Raw genomic sequence first — 23,039 nt, 5'->3', positions numbered from 1 at the left:
GCCGGGCCGTGGGCAGGGGTGGGGACAAGGCACACTGCCATGGGCAGGGCTGGGAATACCGTGCCATGGGACACTGTGCCACAGGCAGGGCTGGCAGGTGTCACCGGCAGCCCTTGGGGACACACCTCGGGCAGCGCCGGGAGCCGCACCCCGGCGATGTCACAGCCACAGCGGCCCCGGGATGGTCAGGGCCGGATGAAGGCACGGCCCCGGCCCTGCCCGCGGGCACAGCACGGCCCCGGAGCCCCGGCAGGCCCGGGCACACCGGGCTGTGTGTGGGGACACGCTGGGTGCCACCCCCGAGGGCTGCGGGACACCAGGGACGCTTGTGGCAGCCCCAAGGGGGGCAGAGGGCAGTGCTGCTCCACGGGGATTGGGGGTAAAGGGTGAACCCAAGGGGCCTTCGGGGGCTGATGGTGCCGCACTGTGAAGTGTCCCTTGGCTGTGACACTGTCCCGTGTGCCAGCTGTGTGTCTGTCCCTTCTCTCGTGTAACCTGTCATGTGTCCATCCATCCCTCCATCCATCCCTCCATCCATCCATCCCTCCATCCATCCCTCCATCCATCCATCCCTCCCTCCATCCATCCATCCCTCCCTCCATCCATCCATCCATCCCTCCATCCATCCATCATCCATCATCCATCCATCCATCCATCCATCCATCCATCCATCCCTCCATCCATCCCTCCCTCCATCCATCCATCCGTCCATCCCTCCATCCATCCATCCCTCACCCATCCCATCACTCACCCCTCTGCCCATTTTACACTCATTATTTATCTCTCCCCCACCTCTCTGCCCTTCTCTCCCCTCTCCCCCCACCCCAGCTCAGGATGTGACCCCCGAGTGTGACCCCCGAGTGTGACCCCTGAGTGTGACCCCTGAGTGTGCAAAGGTGCGTGCAGCCCCTGTGTGTGCAGAGCTGTGTGTGACCCCTGTGTGTGACCCCTGTGTGTGACCCATGAGTGTGACCCCTGTGCACGCCGCCCCACGCCTGTGTCACGCGTGTTCTCTCAGTGACAGACCCCCACGGGCCGCCCCCGACACCTCCCGGTGCTGCCGGGGCCGCGGTGTCCCCCCGGGCCGGTTCCCGGTGTCCCCCTGGAGCCAGTTGCCGGTTCCCGGTGCCGGTATCCCCCGGGCCAGTTGTCGGTTCCCAGTTCCTGGTGCCCCCTGGCCGGTTCCCGGTGTCCCCGGGCCGGTTCCCGGTATCCCTCGGGCCGATATCCCCCGGGCCGGTTCCCGGTGTCCCTCGGGCCGGTTCCCGGTGCCGGTGTCCCTCGGGCCGGTTCCCTGTGTCCCCGGGCCGGTTCCCGGTGTCCCTCGGGCCGGTTCCCGGTGCCGGTGTCCCTCGGGCCGGTTCCGGGTGTCCCCGGGCCGGTTCCCGGTGTCCCTCGGGCCGGTTCCCGGTGCCGGTGTCCCTCGGGCCGGTTCCCGGTATCCCCCAGGCCCGTTCCCGGTGTCCCCGGGCCGGTTCCCGGTGTCCCTCGGGCCGGTCCCCGGTGTCCCCGGGCCGGTTCCCGGTGTCCCTCGGGCCGGTTCCCGGTGTCCCTTGGGCCGGTTCCCGGTGTCCCTCGGGCCCGTTCCCGGTGTCCCCGGGCCGGTTCCCGGTGTCCCTTGGGCCGGTTCCCTGTGTCCCCGGGCCGGTTCCCGGTGTCCCTCGGGCCGGTTCCGGGTGTCCCCGGGCCGGTTCCCGGTGTCCCCGGGCCGGTTCCCGGTGCCGGTGTCCCTCGGGCCGGTTCCCTGTATCCCCGGGCCCGTTCCCGGTGTCCCTCGGGCCGTTTCCCGGTGTCCCCGGGCCGGTTCCCGGTGTCCCCGGGCCGGTTCCCGGTGTCCCGGTTCCCGGGTGGCCCCGCTGCCGGCGCTGTCCGGCTCCAGCCCCGCGGCCCGCCGCCAAATTCCCCCGCCCCCGCAGGAAGCCGCCGGCGCTGGCGGGGCCGGGCCGGAGGGCTGCCGGAGCGGGAGAGAGGAGGGCCGGAGGAGAGGAAAGCAGGTCAGCCCCGAGCCGCCGGCGTCACCCTGGCAGCGGCAGCGGCGGCTCCTTCGAGGAAGCAGGGCGAGGATCCGGCCCCGTGACGTCCCCCGGCGCCGCCTGGCCCCGGCGCCGCCGCTCGAGGAACCGGCCCGGCCCCGGGAGCCCCGAGCGGGGCTTTGTCCCCGCAGCCTCAGCGTGAGGAGGGGGCGGCTCCGGAGCTGGGGCCGGTTCCGCTGTCCCGGGAGCCCCGAGGCCCGGAGGAGGGGATGTCCCACTCGGGCGGTGCCGCCTCCGGGATTTCCATCCCTGGGTGCTGCTCCCATCCCCGGGCACCGTTCCCACCCCCAGGTACCGCTCCGGTCCCCAGATGCTGCTCCCTGTTGTCCCCCCGAGGCCAGGTGATGTCCCCATCCCTGGCTCCTGCTCCTTTTCCGAGGGCTGAGCTCACCCCGGGATCTGCGCTCCCACCCCTGGGTGCTGCTCCCACCCTCGGGAGCCATCCCGGCCCCGCTCCCGGCCCGGGATCCCCGTCCCGCCCTCCCCGCGGGGGGAACCGGGGGGTCCCCGCGCTCCTCGCCGCGCTGCTGGAACACAAACACGGCTCAGTGGAAAATGTGAGCGGCCGATAAGTGGGGCCGGGCCGGGGCCAACTGGAACAGCGCGGGTTTGGCGGCCGCCCCTTGGCCGGGCGGGGACCGGGGGCGGCGGCGGGGGGACAGCTCGGGACTCCCTGTCACCTCTCGGGTCCCCGCCCCCGGCACCTCCCTGGCACCGGGCCTGGCCACGGGCACGGGACACGGCGGAAGAGGGCACCCCCTGTCACCCCCGGGCTGGTGACACCTCGGGCCAGCCTTGCAGCGGGGTGGAGACACCAGGGGGGTGACAGGATGGAAATGTCACCAGGGTGGTGACAAGAGGAGAGGAGGAGATGGCCAGGGGTGGTGGCACCTGGGCCCGGGGACAGTGACACATGGACAGCACAGAGAAGCCCAGGGGTGGTGGCACCTGGGCAGGACAGAGACACCCATGGGTGACACAGGGAGGGCAGGACGGAAATGCTCAGGGATGGTGCTGGATGGGGAGGTTGAAGACACCCTGGGATGGTGACAGATGGGGACAGTTAAGATGCTCAGGGACGGTGACATGTGGGCAGGACAGAGATGCTCTGAGAGGGTGAAGATGCCCGGGGATTGTGCTGGATGGAGAAATGAAGATGCCAGGGATGGTGGCACAGGGACAGGACACAGACCCTCGGTGGTGGTGGCACAGGGACAGGACAGAGAATCCCGGGGATGGGGGCACAGGGGAGGATGGAGGTGCCCGGGGGTGGCACAGGACAGGGAGGACGGAGGTGCCCGGGGGTGGCACAGGACAGGGAGGATGGAAATGCCCGGGGGTGGCACAGGACAGGGAGGATGGAGGTGCCCGGGGACGCTGCTGCCGGCCAGGAGCGCGGTGCCACCTGGGCAGGATGCGGATGCCCGGTGCCGGTGCCAGCTGGGCAGGATGCAGGTGCCCGGGGCCGCTGCCAGGAGGGCACCGGGAGGCGCGGGCCCGGCCCCGCGGCCGGAGGTGTGTGGGCCGGGAGCAGCCGCGGCCGAGGAGCCCGTTTGGTTCTCATTAGCGGCTCTTGGCAGGAGCTGTGGAAAAAATAGCTTCAAACGGGGAGCTGGAAGGGAAAAGGCTGTGCCGAGGGAGGGGAGAGGGGCCGCGGTGGGGAAGGGGGGCACGGGGCCAGGCGGGGGTGGGGAGGGGGCTGGGGGGACGGTGGCCTGGACGGGGTGTGGGGACGGGGACGGGGGGACACACGGGGTCCTGGCGGGGCCCGGGCAGCGGCGGCGGGGTCCGCGAGGGGGTCTCGGTCCTGCGTGTGCCTGTGCGCGCTTGGACACGCTTGCACACGCGTGTGTGCACAGCGCAGCGAGCACGGCGCGTGTGTGCACACCGCGAGGGGACAGGGACACGGGAGGGGACACCGCCATCCCGCCCTCCCAGGGAAACTGAGGCACACCGGCAGCGCCCGGGGGTCCCGGGCCCCGGGGTCCTCCGTGCCGCGCACCGCCACCGGCCTTCAGCGGTGACAGCGACGCGTCGCACCCCGCCGCGGCCGTGCCCGGGTGGCACCGGGGCGCGGCTGTCCCCTGTGTCCCCTCCCGGGCCGCCGCCCTGGCCTGGGAAACGCGAGAGCGGCCAGACGGGGTCACTTGGGGACACGGCCGGCGGTGGCGCTTGTCCCTGCGCCGGGGCTGGTGGCACCGTGGCAGCCTTGGCAGCGGGAGCGGGCTGGCACGGCCGTCCCTGCGGGCAGCGGGTCCGTGTGCCAGGGATGGCGTGTGACCGTGTGTGTGTCTGTGTGTCCCTGTGTGTCCCTGTGTGTGCCCGTGTGTGTCCGTGTGTGTGTCTGTGTGTCCCTGTGTGTCCCTGTGTGTGCCCGTGTGTGTCCGTGTGTGTGTCTGTGTGTCCCTGTGTGTCCCTGTGTGTGCCCGTGTGTGTCCGTGTGTGTGTCTGTGTGTCCCTGTGTGTCCCTGTGTGTGCCCGTGTGTGTCCCTGTGTGCCTATGTGTGTGTCCGTGTGTCCACGCGTGCCCAGGTGTGTGTCCGTGTGTCTCCACGTGTGTCCGTGTGTGTGTGCACCCTCAGGCCCCGGTCCCACCAGCACCCACCTGCCGTCACGGACGTTTCTGTCTCCAGCTGGGATTTAATTCCACCCTCCCCGCTGTGCAATCAGGAGCCCAAGGGGCGCCCCGAGCACCCTCTCACCCCCTGGGGGACACGAGGGGACACTGGGGACACCACCCAGCGCCCCGGGCCGGGCTCTGGCGGTCCCCTCATGGGGTGAAGGAGCCCCGCGCCCGGCAGCAGAGACCCGGCAAACTCAGTTCAGTCAGGACAGAGGGGGGCTCGCCTGGCTGAGGGGGGCTCTGCCTCATGGGGAGGCCGATTTTGGGTTGTCCCCATCAGGGCACGGGAGGACATGTGGTGACAAATCCTCGGCTGAGCCCTTGAGCCAATTAGGCGGCCGGAGCTGCCAGACCCGTGCGGCCAAGGCCCGGTGCCCCGGGCAGCCCTAAACCCCTTAGGGGGATCATCCTGCTTAGGGCATCCCACGGCCCCATCCCCTCGGCCCTCCGGGGCTCCAGCTCCCCCTCCCAAAGCGTCCCCTTGGCCCCCCACCAGCCTTGTCCCCTCTGCCGCTGCCTCCTCAGCCGCTTTGTCACCCGCTGCGGCGGGGCCGGGGACACGATGTGGGGCACCCCCGGATCACCGCCATATCGCCTCCAGACCACCCCCGGATCACCCCCGGATCACCCCCGGATCACCCCCCGATTACCCTCCCATCACCCCCCGGATCCCCCCCGGTTCAGCCCCGGGTCACCCCCTGGTTCACCCCCCGGCTTACCCCCCAGTCACCCCCCGATCACTCCCCTCATCCCCCCCGGACCCCCCCAGTCGCTCCCCGCTCACCCCGCGCTGACCCCGAGGCTCAGGGCGCTGATGGGATTTTGGAGCTTACGGCGCTGAGCCGGCGGCTCTTCACACCCGCGGGGGGATCCCGCTCCTTCGGCCTCAGCGCCGGCTCCTCGCCCTCCCCTCGGCCCGGGCGCCACACCCGGCAGGGCCAGGGGTCCCCTGTGCCACCCTGAGGACCCCCTGTGTCACCCCGAGCACCCCTGGTGTCACCCAGAGCATCCCCTGTGCCACCCTGAGGACCCCCTGTGCCACCCTGAGCATCCCCTGTGTCACCCCAAGCACCCCTTGTGCCACCCTGAGTACCCCTTGTGTCACCTCAAGCACCCCTTGTGCCACCCTGAGCATCCCCTGTGTCACCCCAAGCACCCCTTGTGCCACCCTGAGTACCCCTTGTGTCACCCTGAGCACCCCTTGTGTCACCCTGAGCATCCCCTGTGCCACCCTGAGCATCCCCTGTGTCACCCAGAGCATCCCCTGGGTCACCCCAAGCACCCCTGTGTCACCCCGAGCACCCCTGGTGTCACCCAGAGCATCCCCTGTGTGACCCTGAGCACCCCCTGTGTCACCCAGAGCATCCCCTGTGTGACCCTAAGCATCCCCTGTGTCACCCTGAGCACCCCTGTGCCACCCTGAGCACCCCCTGTGCCACCCTGAGCATCCCGTGTCACCCCGAGCACCCCGTGTGTCACTCTGAGCACCCCCTGTGTCACTCTGAGCACCCCTTGTGTCACCCCAAGCACTCCTGGTGTCACCTCGAGCACCCCTGGTGTCACCCCAAGCACCCCCCGTGTCACCTCAAGCACTCCTGGCGTCACCCCGAGCACGCCCTGTCCCACCCAGGCCACCCTCTCACCCCCCCAGTCTGGGGACAGTCCCCCTCGGCCGGGTGCCAGCACCCCTTGGCATGGCCCCACCCTTTATAAAAACCCCAAAAGCGGCCCAAATCCCCCCAAAGTGACCCACGGCGGGGTGTCCCCAGGCCCCCCCACCCCGGGCAAGGTCCGCCGTGGGGCAGGGAGGGTGCAAAGGGCGGCGGGTGTGGGGCGCTGGGCGCGGGCCCTGGGGTGTCCCCGGGGCAGAGGGCGGCTGTGGCACCGAGGTGACGCGGCGGCGCCAGGGGACACCGGGTTCGTGCCACTGCCGGGGGACACCGGGCTCGTGTCGCTGGCGGGGGCCCTGCCCGGGAGGGGTCCCTGGGGACACGGGGGACGCGGGGGACACGGGGAGAGCCCTGCGGGTGTGGGGGGACAGGGCGGGCTCGGGGGGACGGACACCGCGGGGTGCCGGCGGTGGGGTGGGGACAGACCGGTCCCCATCACGCGCCTCTTGGTGTCCCCAGGGCCATGTTCTTCGTCTTCGCCATCACCTTCATAGCCATCAGCGTCTTCCTCCTCATCTTCCACATCTTCCGCAAGCTGTGCCAGGAGCCGGTGCCGCCGCCCGCCTACAGGAGCCCGCAGGGGCCCCCCGAGCCCGGCCCGCCCCACAGAGACCCCCCCGCGGCCCCGCCGCTGCCGCTGGTGCCGGCGCTGCCCGGTTTGCCCGGGGCGGCCGTCCCCGTGGGGCTGGAGCCGCCGCCCTACAGCGAGGTGGGTCCGGGGGGCGCCGGGCTGAGCCCGCAGTGGGGTCTGGGTGGGGGTCGGGGGTGATGGGAGGTGGGGTGGGGGGCGCTGGGCTGCCCTGCACACTAAGGGGGACACCCTCCTCGGCTGGGGATCCCCCTGAGGTGACACGTGTCCCCCCCCCCGCTGACGTCCCCCTTGCCCTCAGGTGACAGCGAAGCCCTTCCTGTACCCCCCGCCGCAGGGGCCGTGCCCCGAATGTGGCCACAACCCCACAACCCCCTTCAGCACCCGGATCTAGAGGTGACCCCCTGCAAGGACAGCTGGTGACAACTCAGAGGGACATGGACCCTTCAGGACCACCCAGGCGTCCCAGCGCCTTGTGTCCCCCCCAATTTCCCCAGGTCACCCCATGGAGAACCCCCCTATTTATTGTATTTTAAAATGTAAAGAATCCCGGGCTCTGCTGGTTTAGGGGGGCCGGGGAAGCTCAGGGGGTACAGAGGGAGAAGGGGGGAGGGTTTAAGGGGGGATCTGCACCCCACATTCACCCCCAGGTGTGGGGGCTCCCTGTCCCCATCCCCACCGTCACCCCAACCCGCTCTCCGTTCCCTGTCCGCGTTCCCGTCCCACCCCTGTGCCACCCCCACCTCCATCCCCTCCCCAAGGATGCCTCAGACCAGTGGGACATCGGGGTTTATTGGGCTGGGAGCCACTCCCAGCCTGGGGACAGCCCCAGGGACAGGTGTCCATGAGGACAGGTGTCCTCAGGAGTAGGTGACCCCTAGGACAGGTGTCCATGAGGACAGGTGTCCCCAAGAACAAATGTCCCCAGGGGCAAGTGTCCATGAGGACAGGTGTCCATGAGGACAGGTGACCCCGAGGACAGGTGTCCCCAGGGGCAGGTGACCCCGAGGACAGGTGACCCCGGCCCCGCTGTCCCCTCACGCCGTGTGCCGGCCCTGCCGCCGTTTGATTTTCCTCTTGAGGAGCAGCAGGTCCAGGTAGAGCAGGCGGCCCAGGACGGCCGAGGCGCAGAGCAGCCCGCCGTGCACGGCCCCCGCCAGCCCGCACGAGAACACGTCCTGCCCTGGGGACAGGGGACAGCCACCGTGCCACCCCCGGGCCGGGACGGAGCCACCACCGCGCGGGATGTCACCGCCACGCCCGGCGCTCACCTGTCAGGTAGAGGTTCCTGACGGGCGTGTCGGGCCTCAGCGCGGCCACGGCGGCGGGGCTGAAGCGGCGCAGGTCGTGCTCGGTGCCGTACATCTCCCCCCGCGCCGCGCCCAGGTAATGCTGGTTGCTCAGAGGGGTCGCCGCCTCCACGAACTCCACCTGCGCGGGGGCTCAGGCTGCGTCAGGGGACACGGGGGACACGGGGGACACGGGGGACACGGGGGACACCGGGGACACGGGGGACACGGGGGACACAGGGGACACAGGGGACACAGGGGACACGGGGGACACAGGGGACACGTCCCCGGGTCACCCCGACCCTTGTGGGACCCCCCAGCCTGTCCCCGGGGCACCTTGTCGCGCAGGTGCGGGAAGCGGAGCAGCGCCCTGTCCAGCAGCCGGCCCGCGATGTCCATCTTGTAGCGCTGGTAGTCGGGCCCGCGGTGGCGCGGGCGGCTCCCGGCCCACTCCTCGAACCACTCGTACCGCGCCATGGTCAGGATGGTCATGCAGGACCTGCCTGAGGGGCGGCGACAGCCGGGGACACTCATGGGGGACAGCCGGGGACAGCCCCGTGCGGTGACAGCCCCGTGCGGTGACAGTGGCGGTGCCAGCCCCGCGCCCGAGGGGTTGCGGAGCCTCTGCGCCAGCGGAGGGGACCCGAGGGTCTCACCTGGGTGCCGCTGCTCGTACGTGGGGTCCTTGGCGGCGGGGAAGGTGATGAACATCATGGCCAGGTTGTCGGGGACGTCGTCGCGGCTCAGGGCGGCGTACCGTGTCATCCTGCGGGACAGCAGGGCTGCCGTGTCCCCTCCGTGTCCCCAGCCCGCCCGCCGTGCCCCGCCCCGGGGTGCCGGGACCCCTCACATGGAATCCAGGTCGTTGTGGGGGTAGATCCAGAAGTTGGTGGGGGGCAGCTCCAGCTCGGCCGCGCTGCCCCGGAGCCCCACGAACACCAGGAAGGAGCCCATGCCCGGCCGCACCATGGCCAGGCGGGACAGGACACCTGCGGGGACAGCGGGGACACCTGAGCGTCTGTGGGCAGGGGACAGCGGGGACACCTGAGCGTGTGTGTGTGTGCAGGGGACACCGGGGTGACCTGAGCGTCTGTGGTCAGGGGACACGGGGTGACACCTGAGGGGGTGTGTGTGTGCAGGGGGCACGGGCGGTGACACCTGGGCCTGCCTGGGCAGGGGACAGCGGGGGACACCTGAGGGTGTGTGTGTGTGCAGGGGACACCGGGTGACACGTGGGCCTGCTTGGGCAGGGGACAGCGGGGGGACACCTGGGCCTGTGTGTGCAGGGGACACGAGGGTGACACCTCGGCCTGTGTGTGCAGGGGACACGGGGTATCAGGAAGGATGAGGATGTGGGGATGCTGGGGACACCAAGGGATGCTGGGGACACCAGAGATGCCGGGGACACCAGGGGTGCCACGGACACCAGAGATGCTGGGGACACCAAGGGATGCTGGGGACACCAGAGATGCTGGGGACACCGAGGTCGCTGGGGACACGGGGACACGGCTGCCCCCTTACCCGGGTGGCTGCGGACGTGTGGCGGCAGCAGCTTGCCGAAGGTGTTGAAGAGCCCGGCGTCGGAGATGACCAGCGGGGCGCGGATCTCCAGCTCCTCCTCTCCGGGCCCCGCCCGCACCGCCACCCCTGGGTGGGGACACCGGGCGGGGGGACTCAGGGGACACTCTCGGGGCGCCGTCACCGCGTCCCCATCCCTCCCGGCGGGTCCCGGAGCTCACCCAGCGCGGTGCCGGCGGCGCTGACGAGCACGCGCGTGACGGGGGCGCGCACGAGCACGGCTCCTCCGGCGCGCTCGATGACGGGCACGGCGTGGAAGGCGACCTCGCTGCTCCCGCCCCGCGGGTACCAGGCGCCGCGCTGGTAGTGGTGAACCATCAGCGCGCTCACCAGGAAGCTCGAGTCCCTCGGCGCCGTGCCTGCGGCGACAGCGGGACACCGGCACGGCTGGCAGGGCGGGGAAGCCGGCCCGTGTCGCGACGTGGGCGCTCCTCATCGCGATACCGCCCTGCCTCGTGGCGACGAAGCCCTCGCCCGCCACCACGGTTCCCTGTCACCGCACGTCCTTCTGCTGTCGCGACACTGCCCTCCCCGCAGCGTGACGCGGCCCTGCCGTGTCACGACACGGCGCTTCCCACCGCGATACAGCCGCCCCCATCCCAGCCGGTATCGTGACGGTGCCACCGCATGTCGTGACACAGCCTCCACCACCGCGGTACCGCCCTCCTCCTCCAGCCGGCGCCCTCCCTGTCGCGACAGCCGCTGCCTGTCGCGGCGGCGCTGACCGTAGAAGAGGTATCCGAGCAGGGCGCGCAGGTCGCGGTTGGCCGTGAGGCGGGCGGCGGCCTGGCTGTGGCTGGTGGTGGCCATGCGGAACACGGGCGACAGGCGGGGCAGCAGCCCCGAGCGGAGCAGGGCGGTGACAAGCCACCCGGGGGACAGCTTCAGCAGCGCCAGCAGCGCCGCGTGCCGCGAGGCCACCTGCGGGACACCCGCGGTGTCACCGTCACCGCCCGCAGCGGCCTGGGGACGGCCTGAGCAGGGCCGGAGGCCACCTGTGTGACATCAGCGCGTGCCACCGCAGCGCTGCCCTGCCCGGCCACCAGCGCGTCCTCAGGAGTGTCACTGCCGTGAGTCCAGGGCCACCCGTGGCTCAGCACCTGTCCCCTCAGCGTCCATGTCCTCATTGTCCCCAGGGCTTGGCCCTACCATGCCCATCACCTGTGTCCCCTCTGTGTCCCCTCTGTGTCCCCTCTGTGTCCCCTCTGTGCTTTTGTCCCCACCATTCCCCACCACACCCATCACCCGTGTCCCCACCATGACTGTCACCTGTGTCCCCACGTCCCCACATCAGCCACATCCCCAGCAGTGCCACCATCCCCACCCCGCACCCCAGGCTGACCCCTCCTTGGGGACACGCCACCCCCGTGGGGAGGTGACCCCAGGGCCACACCTTGGAGAGCTTCATGAACTCCCTGATGGCCTCCTTCTCCTCGGGGAACTGCTCCTCCAGCGCGGTGACAAAGGCCACCTTGCCGGAGCGCAGCCAGTAGCGCTGGGTCCCCAGGGTCACCTCGTCGTAGGGGTCGGGCAGGCGCTGCCAGCACAGCTGCCCGTCTGTCACCTGGTCCAGGGCCACCCGCAGGAGGCTCCCCTCGTGCAGCTGCCCCACGTAGTGGATGCCTGCGGCGTGGGGACACGGTGGGGGGACACCGGGGACAGCAGGGACACGTGGTGGCGGCAGGGTTTGGCTCTGTCCGGTGTCACACTGAGGGGCAGGGGTGGGATCGTGGAGTGACAGGGATATGGCAGGGACATGGCAGGGACGTAACAGGGGCATGGCAGGGACATGGGCACTGCACACCCCGGGGCTGGAAGCAGGTCACAGAGGGACCACAGGGGCAGGGGGGTGACAGGGGGTGACAGGGAGGTGACAGGGAGGTGACAGGGAGGTGACAGGGCCACCCGGGGGTCGCGGGGACCTTACCCACGTCGAACTCGACCCCGTGCTGCTGGAAGGTGTGGCAGCAGCCCCCGGCCTGGTCGTGCTGCTCCAGCACCAGCACCCTGCGGCCGGCCTTGGCCAGGGTGGCGGCCACCGCCAGGCCACCCACGCCGCTGCCGATGACCACGGCGTCCAGGCGGTCCGGCACGCGCTGGGGGCTGAACCCTGAGCGCGCAGACGTGTGACAGGGACCGCCAGGGGACACGGAGCGCACACGCGGATGGACACACGGACACTCACCCCGCTTCAGCACCCTGTCGCGGGCGCGCTGGTCGGTCACCAGTGGCCGCGGTGGCTCCGGGGGTGGCCCTGAGAAGGGGTTCCCGGACGGGGCCAGCAGGCGATGGGTGACCCGGGCCAGGGCCAGCAGGGCCAGCGCCACCGGCAGCAGCAGCAGCAGCAGCAGCGTGGGCCACATGGCTGTCCCCGCGTGTGGCTCCGTGGGGACACGGGCACGGCACAGGCCGGCGGGGACAGCGCCAGCCCTTATAGCCCCGGCAGCTTAGGGACACGGGGATTAGGGACGGGCCAGAGGAGCGGCTTTAGGGACAGCCCTGCTTAAAGACACAGAGCTGCTGGGCACTGCAGGGACAAAGCACCCTGTGTCACCCTATGTCACCCTACAGCACCCCATGTCACCCCAAGTCCATGGCACCCTACAGCACCCCGTGGCACCCTGTGACATCCTATAACGTCACCCCAAGGCCATGGTACCTCATGGCACCTGTGACATCCTATAACGTCACCCCACAGCCGTGGCACCCCACAGCACCCCGTGGCACTCTGTGACATCCCACAGCTGTGGCAGTCCGTGTGCACGGGGTGGGGACGCGTGTGTCACCACTGTGCCGAGCACTGCACACACAGACACGGGCACACTCACGCTCGTGTGAGGGAGCCAAAGGCCCCTTGCACACCCACACCTCCCTTGCACACCCACACACCCCTTGCACACTCACAGCCCCCCCCGTGACCCCTCTCGGAAGGTCCCCTGTGCGTGTGCAAGGTGACACGCGTGTGACACACTCACCCGCACCCCCCCAGCCCCTCCCAGCCCCAAACTGGTGAGAAAGGGCGATTTGCAGATAAAACCCCGTCAGCAGCAGGTGGGACACAGGGGACACAGGGGACACATGGGACACAGGTGACACAGGTGACACAGGTGACACAGGTGACACCAGCCCGCCCTCGCGGTCAGCACAAGGGACAAACGCATTTTTCTCTCCTTTAATAAAATTCACAGCAAAGTACCAAAAAGGAGGAAATGGCGCCGGGGGCGGAGGGGACACGCGGCGGTGGGCCCAGGGCAGGAGGGACACGGGGGGACACCCTGCACCCCCCGTGTCCCTTGGGGACACCCCACGGCCCATCCCGGACCCTCCCCAGAGAGTCCCCAGCCACAGCCCCGCGCTGGGTTAATTACAAGGTCAGTTAAGGGCTAATTAAGGGTTAATTACAGGGCCCGCGGAGGGGGTTATTGCTGCCCGGGGAGGGGTGACAGGGGACACAAGGGACACGGAGGGACCCCCACCCCGGGAAGGCGAGAAGGGGGTCCCCGGGGGGGTGTGGCCTGGGTGACAGGGAGGGGACACCCGGGGCCACGGCGGCCTCTGGGTGTGACCCCCCCCAAACCCCGCACCCCCTCCCCAATCCTGGGGGTCCCGCCTGGGACTGGGGGGCGCCCCCAGGTTCTGGCAGTGACTCAGCGGGGTGGGGACCCCCCATGGCACCCCCCGGCTGCTCCCGCCCCTCCCCACATCTGGGGGCACCGAGGGGCCGGGTTTGGCCGGGGGGGCTCTGCAGGGACCCCCGACCCCCGCGGGGCTGAGCTCATCACACCGCTGGGTGACACACGACCCCCCTCGGGCCCCCCCAGCCCTCCCGGGTGGGTTGGGGGCGTTCAGAGGAGGGTTCGGGGGTCCCTAATAGACCCAGGTGACGGGGACCCACTGGGGCTGCAGGCGCAGGTGCTCCATGGCCTCCCGCAGGCGCCCGAAGGTGCGCTCCAGGTCGTCGTTGGTCAGGCTCAGGTCGAAGTAGTGCCCGTAGCCGCGCTGGATGCGGCTGCTCTCCTCCACCGTGCGCTGGGCGTCGGCCTCCTGCGCCCCAAAACCTGCCTCAGTTTCCCCTCCACCCCCAGGGATGGCAGGGAACACCCACTGCCAGCTTTATGTCCTCCTCCTGCCCCCAAAACCTGCCTCAGTTTCCCCTCCACCCCCAGGGATGGTGAGGAACACCCATCCTGAGCTGTGTCCCCCCCTCCTGCCCCCCAACCCTGCCTCAGCCCCCCGGCTCCCCACCGTGAGCTGTTTGGTGGCCACGCCGCTCTCCAGCGCCGCCCGGTTCATGGCCCGCAGCCTCTCGGGCCCCGGCGCCTCGATGAACACCACGTAGGGCACGAACTCCGCCGTTCTCAGCACCTTCACGGCCTGAGGAGGGGGAGGACACAGCGCTCAGCCCCCCGCCGGCCTGGGGGGCTCCGGGGCTGTCCCCTGTCCCCCGGGGCGTGTCCCCCACCTGCGGGTTGACGTCCAGGATGCACATCTTGCCCGTCTCCACCACGGCGCGGATGGAGTCGATCCTGGTGCCGTAGAGGTTCCCCTCGTACTCGCCGTGCTCCAGGTAGCGGCCCGCCTTGATGTCGGCCTCCATCTCGGCCCGCGACACGAAGCGATAGCCCTGCCCGTCCCGCTCGCTCTCCTTCGGCTTCCGCGACGTGTCTGCGCCACACGGGGGACAGGGGGGACAGGGGGGACGGGGGGGACGGGGGGGACAGGAGTGACCCCTGCCCGTCCCCGAGTCCCAGCCCCGGACCGTCACAGGGGACAGGGATGCCAGCGGGGCGGGGACAGAGAGGCTGGCAGGGGACAGGGATAGTCACAGGGGAACAGGGACAGTGGCAAGGGACAGAGAGGCTGGCAGGGGACAGGCACAATGGCAGGGGACAGGGACACTGGCAGGGGACAGGGATGGTCACGGGGGACGGAGAGGCTGGCAGGGGACAGGGATGCTGGCAGGGGATAGGGACACTGGCAAGGGACAGGGACGCTGGCAGGGGACAGGGACAATGGCAGGGATGGCTGCAGGGGGGCAGGGATGAGGTGAGGACAGGGGCACTGACGGGGGACAGAGATGAGCACAGGGGACAGAGATGATGATGGAGCACAGGGGTGATGGCTCAGGGGACAGGGGTGACGGCGGCGGGGACAGGGCCGGGGACAGGGACAGGGACAGGGACAGGGACAGGGACAGGGCCGGGGACAGGGCCGGGGACAGCGCCGCTCACAGGGGATGGTGGTGCCGTAGCGGGCCTGGTCGGACATGATCAGCTTGTTCTTGAGGCTGCGGCGCCCCACGCCCTGAGCCCCGATCAGCACCAGCGTTTTCCGGCGGAACGGCGGCATCCGCGCCACCTCCTCGTAGATCAGCAGCTCGTGCCGGTCGAACTCTGGGCGGGGGACAGGGCTGGCACCGGTCCGCGGGGACCCCGGGGCACCGTGTCCCCGCGGGTGCCACCAGCGCCTCCCCGGGGACACTCACCGGCGTTCTTCGTCGTCAGGTACATCATCCTCTTCTTCCTCTTCCCGCTGAGGCTGCCGCACAGGGCCCCTGCGAGGGCGAGGGGAGCTGAGCTGGGGACAGGGATGGGGACAGGGAGGGGACAGGGACAGGGACGGGGACAGGGACAGGGATGGGAGGGGATGGGGATGGGGACGGGACAGGGACAGGGACAGGGACAGGGACAGGGACAGGGACAGGGACAGGGACGGGGACAGGGACGGGGACAGGGACGGGGACAGGGATGGGAGGGGATGGGGACAGGGACAGGGACGGGGACAGCACCCCGGCACCGGAGCCGGGACAGCGCCATGGGGACATCACCCTGAGAACTGGGGACTCCCTGTGGGAGTGGAGACAGGATCCTGGGGCCACGGCGACATTGTCCCAGGGCGCAGGGGACCCGCCGTGCTCCCCCTCCCATCCCCCGCCCCGCCAAGCCCGCTGTCCCCGCGATGTCCCCGCGATGTCCCCGCGATGTCCCCGTACCCGACGTGGGCGCCACCTCCCCGTCGCGTTTGACGAAGGCTTTGCGCTTCTCCTCCAGCAGCTGGCTGGGCACCAGCCCCGCGCTGCCGCCCTCCACGTGGCACGCCTGGGGACACAGAGCCACGCCTGGGGACCCCGCAGCCCCACAGAGACCTCTCCGACCCCACGGGGGACACCCCCAGCTCCGGGGACACCCCAAATTCCACAAGGGACCTCTTTGGTTCCAGGGACTCTCCCAGTTTTCAGGAACCCCCCAAATCCCGATAGGGACACGCATCCCGAGCTCCGGGAAATCCCCTAATTCCCGGGGACCCTCCCCCGCTCCAGGGATCCCCCAGTTCCCAAGTAGCGCCCCCCCAGCTCCAGGGACACCCCCCCGAGCCCCAGGGACACCCCCCCCGAGCCCCAGGGACACCCCACTCCACAGGAATTCCCCCGGGCGCACCCCAAACCCACCGGGACCCCTCGATCTCCCCCGGAACCTCCCAACCCCAACAGCCCCTGGCCCGGCACGGCCCAGGACGGAGCCGAGGAGCCCCAAACCCCCCGACCCCTCCCGAGCCCCCCTGACCTGCCACCAGTTGGGGTCATCCTGGTTGACGATCTGCAGCAGGTCCCCGGCCATGAACTTGAGCCCGGCCTCCTTGCAGGGGATGAGGCTGTCGGTGGCCGGGTCGTAGTCGAAGTGACACTTGACAAACACCTGGGGACAGCCCCAGGAGGGGGATCAGCGGGGGGGGTGGCACCGCCCGGTGGCCCAGTGTCACCCGGTGTCCCGCTCGGAGCCCCCCGGGCCGGGCCGTGCCCCCCGCGCCCGGCGCAGCCAGCCCCGCAGGGTCCCCGCGCACACGCAGAGAGCTGCGGCCACCGCCGCCGTGCCCCAGGCCACCAGCACGGCCACCCCCAGGCACAGCCCCAGCGCCACCGACAGGCACACCAGGGTCCCCAGCGCCGCCAGCGCCGCGCCCGCGATGGCGCACATGGGGACGTGCGGGGACACACGGCGCGGGTGGCGCACGGGACACCGCGCTGGCGGCAGCGAGGGGCCAGCGACAGCCCTGGAGGGCACAGCGACAGCCCGCGCGGGGACAGCCCACGCGGGGACAGCGCTGCTTTGTCCCCTCGGGGACGGGGGAGGCTGGCACGGGGTGGGGAGGGCACAGGGCGCCCTTTGCCAGCCGCTCCCGTGTGGGGACAGGGACAGGGACAGGGACAGGGACAGGGACAGGGACAGGGACAGGGACAGGGACAGGGACAGGGACAGGGACAGGGACAGGGCGGGGACCGGCTGAGAGGGGACACTCTGGGGGGGGGACACCAACCAGCCGAGGGACACACGGCACGGCCAGGGGGACAGCGGCTCGTGGGGCTCAGGGGACAGCACGGGGATGGGGACACGGGGCAGGGGGAGATGTGGGCGGGGGTGAGTGCGGGATGAAGGTTGGGATGCGGGATGGGATGTGGGGTGGGAAACAGGATTGGATGCAATATGGGATGCAGGGCTGGATTCAGGCGGGATGGGGGCTGCGGTACAGGAGGGATGCAGGATTGGATGCAGGATTGGATGCAAGGTGAGATGCACACCGGGACGCAGGTTGGGACACAGGCTGGGACACAGGGCGAGATGCAGGCTGGGACACAGGGAGGGACGCAGGGCAGGACACAGGTTGGGACACAGGTTGGGACACAGGCTGGGACACAGGGCGGTACCTGGCGGGGCGGGTGTGGCTCCTGGTAGCTGGGCAGGATCTTGAGCACGACGCTGCCGCTGGCGTGGCGCAGGCTGTCCTGCAGCGCCCGCGGGTCGCTGCCCACCTCGCGCCCGTTCACCTCGCGGATCACGTCCCCGACGTGCAGCAGCCCCTGCTGCGCCACCATCCCCCCGTGCAGGATGCGGGCGATCACCAGCTCCCCCCGCTCCACCCGGAACGTCACCCCCTGAGGGGACAGCCCCGCTCAGCCCCCGCCGCCGGGGACACTCCGCAGCGACACCGGCGTCACCCGCCCGGCACCCCACAGACACCCCGCTGCACCCCAAAACGCTCCCTGTCACCCTAAAAACCACCCCGCACCCCAAAACGCTCCCTGTCACCCTAAAAGCCACCCTGCACCCCAAAACGCTCCCTGTCACCCTAAAGAGCCACCTGGCACCCCAAAACGCTCCCAGTCACCCTAAAAACCACCCTGCACCCCAAAACGCTCCCTGTCACCCTAAAGAGCCACCCCGCACCCCAAAGTCATCCCAAAAAAGCTCCATCACCCCACGATGCCCCCCAATGCTGCCAATGCCCCCCTCCCTCAACACCCCAACATTCTCCAGCACCCCAAAACCTCCCAGCGCCCCGAAAGGTCCCCCCATCACTCCCCCGGCCCCCCGCAGCCCCCCAGCGCCCCGGGTGTGCTCACCAGGTTCTCCCCGGCCGCCTTGCGGATGCCCACCATGCGCACGGCGTCGGGGGGCACCGGCTGCGACCCCAGCGACGCCTCCGGGCCCGGGCTGCTCGGGGGAGGCTCGTAACTCTTGGCGGCCACCGAGTCGTGGGTCTCCAGCAGCGACTGGGACACGCGGGGTGGGGATGGGGGTCACCCCTGCGCCCCGCACGCCTGGCACACGCCTGGCACGCGCCTGGCACACGCCTGGCACACGCCTGGCACACGCGTGTCGCCCCTCTGGGCACGGGGCGGAGGGTGACCCAGGTGTGACACGCACCTGGAAGTGCGGCTCCCGCAGGATCCGGGCCAGCTCGGCCGCCGCCGCCTGCACGTCGGGCCGCGCCAGGCGCCCGATGTCCCGCAGGATCTCCTGCACCAGCGCCAGGTTGTCCCCGCGCACCGCCTCCAGCTTCCGCTCCTCCAGCCGCTCGTGCGCCTGGCGACAGCGCGGGGACCCCCGCATAAGGGCGGACACCCCCAAGGGACGGGGGTCTGGGGACCCGCGGGGAGATTTGGGATCCCCAGAGGGTGAGGGGCTCAGGGACCCCGCGGTGGGACGCGGTGTCGAGGACCCCCGGGGGGGAATAGGGACCCCTGGGGGGGAATAGGGACCCCTGGGGGGAATAGGGACCCCCGGGGGGGAATAGGGACCCCTGGGGGGAATAGGGACCCCCGGGGGGGAATAGGGACCCCTGGGGGGAATAGGGACCCCTGGGGGGGAATAGGGACCCCCGGAGGCACGGGGGGCGTGAGGGACCTCAGGGGGGTTAGGGACACTCGGAGGGGCCCAGGGGATCACGGAGCCCTCCCCTCGGGGACATGGGGTTAGGGACCTCAGGGGGTTTGGGGACCCCAGGGACGGGGGGAATTGGGGGTCTGGGGGCGCTGGGGGGGATCAGGGACCCCCGGGGGACCCCCAGGAGGTGACACACCAACAGCGGAGCGTCCCCGCGCACACGCGCCCGTTCACAGCCGTGCACACGGACACGCGGGGGGTCACCCGGGGCTGCCGAGGGGGGACCCGCGCCCCCCGCGCCCCCCGCGCCCCCCGCGCCGCCGTACCTTGGCCAGGGAGCGGACGATGGGGCTCTCCATGATGCCGCGGAGGAAGATGAGGTCAAGGTCGGCCACCCCCGGGGACCCCGGGAGCCCCATCAGGTTGTCCAGGACCTGCTGCATGGCTGGGGGGGGACACGGAGGGGACACACGGGGGTGGGACAGACACAGCGACACGGGGAGGGGACACGGAGAGAGGGGGAGGAGCAGCAAGGTGGGTGGAAGTGCAGCCGGGGGTGCTCGTGTCCCCCCCAGTGCTATCACTGTCACCCCCGACCCCCCCATGACAAGTGTCGGGGTCCTCCGGGGGCACGGGAATGTCCCCTCCCCGCTCAGCCGGAGGGACACGGAGACAGACCCCCCCCAGATTGTCACCGGGGAGGGAAAAGCCCCCGGAGCACGGGAGGGGGGGCAATGGAAGGGGGCGATCGGATCCGGTCGGGGGGGGCCGCGCGATCGGGGGGGCGCATCCGGGCCCGCGGGGGCGGCAGCGGCTGCGCGGCTGCGCTGCAATGGCGGGGGACGATGGCGATGGAGCCGGGGGGCGGGGGGCGGCATCCATCAGCTCCCCCCGCATCCAGGGGGGTCACAGCACCGCCGGGACCCCCCGAGCCCATGTCCCTCCCCCGGCTCATCCCCCGGCTCATACCCCGGCTCATCCCCGCCCCATCCCCGGCATCGCCCCGGCATCGCCCCCGGCATGGCCCCGGCCCCTCGCAGCCGCGGTACCTGGGGGCTCCGGGGGCGGCGGCGGGGTCCCGGGCCCGGGGCGGCTCATGGCTGCGGGCCCGGACTCCCCCCGGCCCAGATCCGGGTACCGCCGCCCCCCCGCACCCCCCGGCCCCGCGTGGGGCCCCCACCCGCGCCCCCCGTTTGCACACGCGTGTGCGCGGGGCGCGCTCCGGCCGCTTTGCACGGCCGTCGGTGGGGAGGGGGCTGGGGGCTGGGGGGGGAGCGCGGCGTGAGCTCACACGCGCGGGCACGGCTCGTGCACGCGCATCTCCCGCGCGCTCCCGCGCACGTCAGCGCCCACGCGTGCGAACCACCTGAGCGCGCTCACGAGCGCGCGCGCACCCGCGAACCCCCCTCCCTACCCTCACGCCGCAGCGCTGCGCGCTCCCGTGTGCGCGCCCCCGTGCCAGCGCGCCCCCGCGCCTCCCCACGCGCGTTCCCGCTCCCGTGCAAACCCCCGGGCGCGCTCCCCGCCGCATCCCCCCGCGCGCTCCCCCGCCGTGCCCGCTCACCCGCGCTTGCACACTCGCCCTTGCACACTCGCGCTTGCACACTCGCGGTTGCACGCCCGCCCCGCTCGCGGGTGGGAGCCCCCCGGCGTCCCGCGGCGTGGGGAGGGGGCCGGCGGGGGCTCGGCCCCTTTAAGGGGGCGGCGGGAGGGGGGCGGGAGCGCGGATTTAAAGGGGCCGCGCCTCGCCCGCGTGCAACGCACGCGCACCCTCCGCGGGCACCCGCACACGCGCGGGCACGCGCACGAAGGAAGGCGCGTGCTCGGGCGCCCCCCTCGCCCCGCGCCCACCCCCGCAGGAGCGACCCCCGCCCCCTTGCACACGCGTGTGCCAGCCCCGGGTGTGCCCGGCGCACACTCACCCGTCAGCGAGGCGGGGGCGGCCGCCGGCATCGCGGCGGGACACGCGCGACTGGCACCGACGGGACGGGGACAGCGACAGCGACAGGGACGGCCGCGTAGGCGTGTCCACAGCGCCAGCACCCCCAGTGTCCCCAGCACGGCCACTCGGTGTCCCCAGTGTCCCCAGACACAGCACCTCCAGTGTCCCCAGCACGGCCACTCGGTGTCCCCAGTCACAGCACCCCCAGTGTCCCCAGCACGGCCACTCGGCGTCCCCAGTGTCCCCAGACACAGCACCCCCAGTGTCCCCAGCACGGCCACTCGGTGTCCCCAGTGTCCCCAGACACAGCACTCCCAGTGTCCCCAGCACGGCCACTCGGTGTCCCCAGTGTCCCCAGCCCCAGTGTCCCCAGCATCCCCAGGGCCACCACCTCTGTCCCCAGCACTACCGCGGTCCCCAGCCCCAGAGTCTGTGACACGTCCCCGTGTCCCCATTCCCCAGCCCGCTGTCCCCGTGTCCCCGCGCAGGCAGAGGCAGGACACGCGGTGGCTGCAGGGGGTTTTATTGCCGGGGGTCGGGCCCGGCTCGGGGGGGGCCGGGGGTGCAGCGGGGGCGGGGGGCGGCACCTCCTGCGCTTCTTCACCCGCGCGGCCCTGGCGCCGTCCCTGGAACAAAACGGGGGGTCACGGTCACGCAGGGTCCCCCAGCCCCGTGTCCCCTTCCCCACAGAGACCCCCGCGTCCCACCAGTCCCGTGTCCCCCACCCTGACACCCTCAGGGCCTCACCCCGAGTTCCCCGTGCACCCCCAGAGGCCCCCGGGCTGTCCCCTTTGGGGACACCGAGGCCGGGGACAGTCCTGGGGGGCTCCTGCCGCCCCCCCGGGCCCTTACCTGGGGCTCAGCACCCCGGGGCGCCGAGGGGCTCCTGGGCCAGCGCTCGGCCGCTCGCCCGCTTCCCGTACCTGCAACGGGGACAGGTGATGGGCACGGGGGACAGGGGACAGGGGGACAACAGGACAGGGGGACTGGGGGACAGAGGGACGGGGGGACAGGGGACAGGGGGACTGGGGGACTGGGGGACAGAGGGACAGGAGGAGAGGGAGACAGGGGAACAGGGGGTCTGGGGGACAGGGGGACAGGGAGGACAGGGGGACAGAGGGACAGGGGGACAGAGGGACAACGGGACGGGGGGACAGTGGGACAAGACAGGAAGTGTGTCCCGATAGGGAGTGTGACAGGGAGCAGGTCGTGACAGGGAGCTCATTGAGGTGGGGAGCGTGTCACGAAGGGAAGCGCCTCATGAAGGGGAGCACATCGCGATGGGCAGCGTGTCGCGACAGGGAGAGCACGGCGATGAGGAGCGTGTCACGATAGGGGGCGTGTCGCGACAGGGCGCACGCCAGGACGGCGCTGCTCACCGCGGGCGGGTGACCACGTTCAGGTACTGCTGCAGGTCGTTGTAGAAGCGCAGCAGATCCTCCACGGGCGCGTCGTCGCCGGGGTACGCGGGCTGCGCCGGGGCCGCGCCGGGCCGCAGCGGCAGCAGCGCCACCACCGCGCAGGCCACCAACAGCAGCGGCGGCGGGGCCATGGCTGCGACACGGGGACACGCGTGGGACACGGGGCGCGGTGTGCTCGGACACCTGCACACACCTGTACACACCTGTACACACCTGTACACACCTGTACACAGCTGTACGCACCTGTACACACAGCACTCGCACACCTGCGCACACCTGTACGCACCTGCACACACAGCACACACCTGTACACACCTGTACACACCTGTACACACCTGCACGTGGCACACACACCTGCACACACTTGTACATACCTGTACACACCTGTACACACCTGTACACACAGCACACATCTGTACACACCTGTACACGCAGCACAAACACACCTGCACACACCTGTACACACCTGTACACACAGCACACATCTGTACACACCTGTACACACAGCACACACCTGCACACACCAGACACCTGTGCACAACTGCACACCCCGTGTCCCACCCCTGCACACCTTCAGCCTTGCACCAACAGTGACACCCGCGTGTCACACACACAGTCAGGCCCCTGTGCCCTGCACACCTGTATGGCACACTGCCTCTCTCTGCTCACATCTGTCTGTCACACACCTGTTTGTCACACTCCCTCTCTGCTCACACCTGTCTGTCACACACCG

The 23,039-nt window shown here is 70.8% G+C and overlaps 3 protein-coding genes across 3 annotated transcripts; all 3 read right to left on the bottom strand.

The window, feature by feature from the left end:
- Nucleotides 1-7,305: 7,305 nt before the first annotated feature.
- LOC136372097 (all-trans-retinol 13,14-reductase-like) lies at nucleotides 7,306-12,145 on the bottom strand. The gene is made up of 12 exons (XM_066336561.1): nucleotides 11,968-12,145; nucleotides 11,710-11,892; nucleotides 11,176-11,405; nucleotides 10,508-10,703; nucleotides 9,944-10,141; nucleotides 9,726-9,851; nucleotides 9,055-9,193; nucleotides 8,861-8,970; nucleotides 8,541-8,707; nucleotides 8,184-8,346; nucleotides 7,957-8,142; nucleotides 7,306-7,319 (listed from the first exon to the last, which is right to left on the bottom strand). Exons 1-12 carry the CDS (start codon nucleotides 12,143-12,145, stop codon nucleotides 7,306-7,308), a joined length of 1,890 nt encoding a protein of 629 aa, XP_066192658.1.
- A 1,415-nt stretch (nucleotides 12,146-13,560) lies between these two features.
- MPP2 (MAGUK p55 scaffold protein 2) lies at nucleotides 13,561-19,403 on the bottom strand. The gene is made up of 11 exons (XM_066336651.1): nucleotides 19,270-19,403; nucleotides 18,485-18,643; nucleotides 18,181-18,330; nucleotides 17,485-17,712; nucleotides 16,346-16,477; nucleotides 15,775-15,880; nucleotides 15,268-15,336; nucleotides 15,014-15,175; nucleotides 14,245-14,447; nucleotides 14,028-14,156; nucleotides 13,561-13,826 (listed from the first exon to the last, which is right to left on the bottom strand). The coding sequence occupies exons 1-11, from the start codon at nucleotides 19,384-19,386 to the stop codon at nucleotides 13,650-13,652; spliced, it is 1,632 nt and encodes a 543-aa protein (XP_066192748.1). The 5' UTR covers nucleotides 19,387-19,403; the 3' UTR covers nucleotides 13,561-13,649.
- A 2,003-nt stretch (nucleotides 19,404-21,406) lies between these two features.
- On the bottom strand, nucleotides 21,407-22,437 carry LOC136372172 (pancreatic polypeptide-like). Its single transcript, XM_066336652.1, has 3 exons — nucleotides 22,265-22,437; nucleotides 21,738-21,808; nucleotides 21,407-21,511 (listed from the first exon to the last, which is right to left on the bottom strand). The coding sequence occupies exons 1-2, from the start codon at nucleotides 22,435-22,437 to the stop codon at nucleotides 21,745-21,747; spliced, it is 237 nt and encodes a 78-aa protein (XP_066192749.1). The 3' UTR covers nucleotides 21,407-21,511; nucleotides 21,738-21,744.
- Nucleotides 22,438-23,039: the final 602 nt, after the last annotated feature.

The sequence above is a fragment of the Sylvia atricapilla genome, chromosome 27, assembly GCF_009819655.1.
Source record: "Sylvia atricapilla isolate bSylAtr1 chromosome 27, bSylAtr1.pri, whole genome shotgun sequence".
Lineage (NCBI taxonomy): Eukaryota > Metazoa > Chordata > Aves > Passeriformes > Sylviidae > Sylvia > Sylvia atricapilla.
The sequence above is the reverse complement of the archived record's forward strand: the minus strand, read 5'-3'. Positions and strand labels throughout refer to the sequence as shown.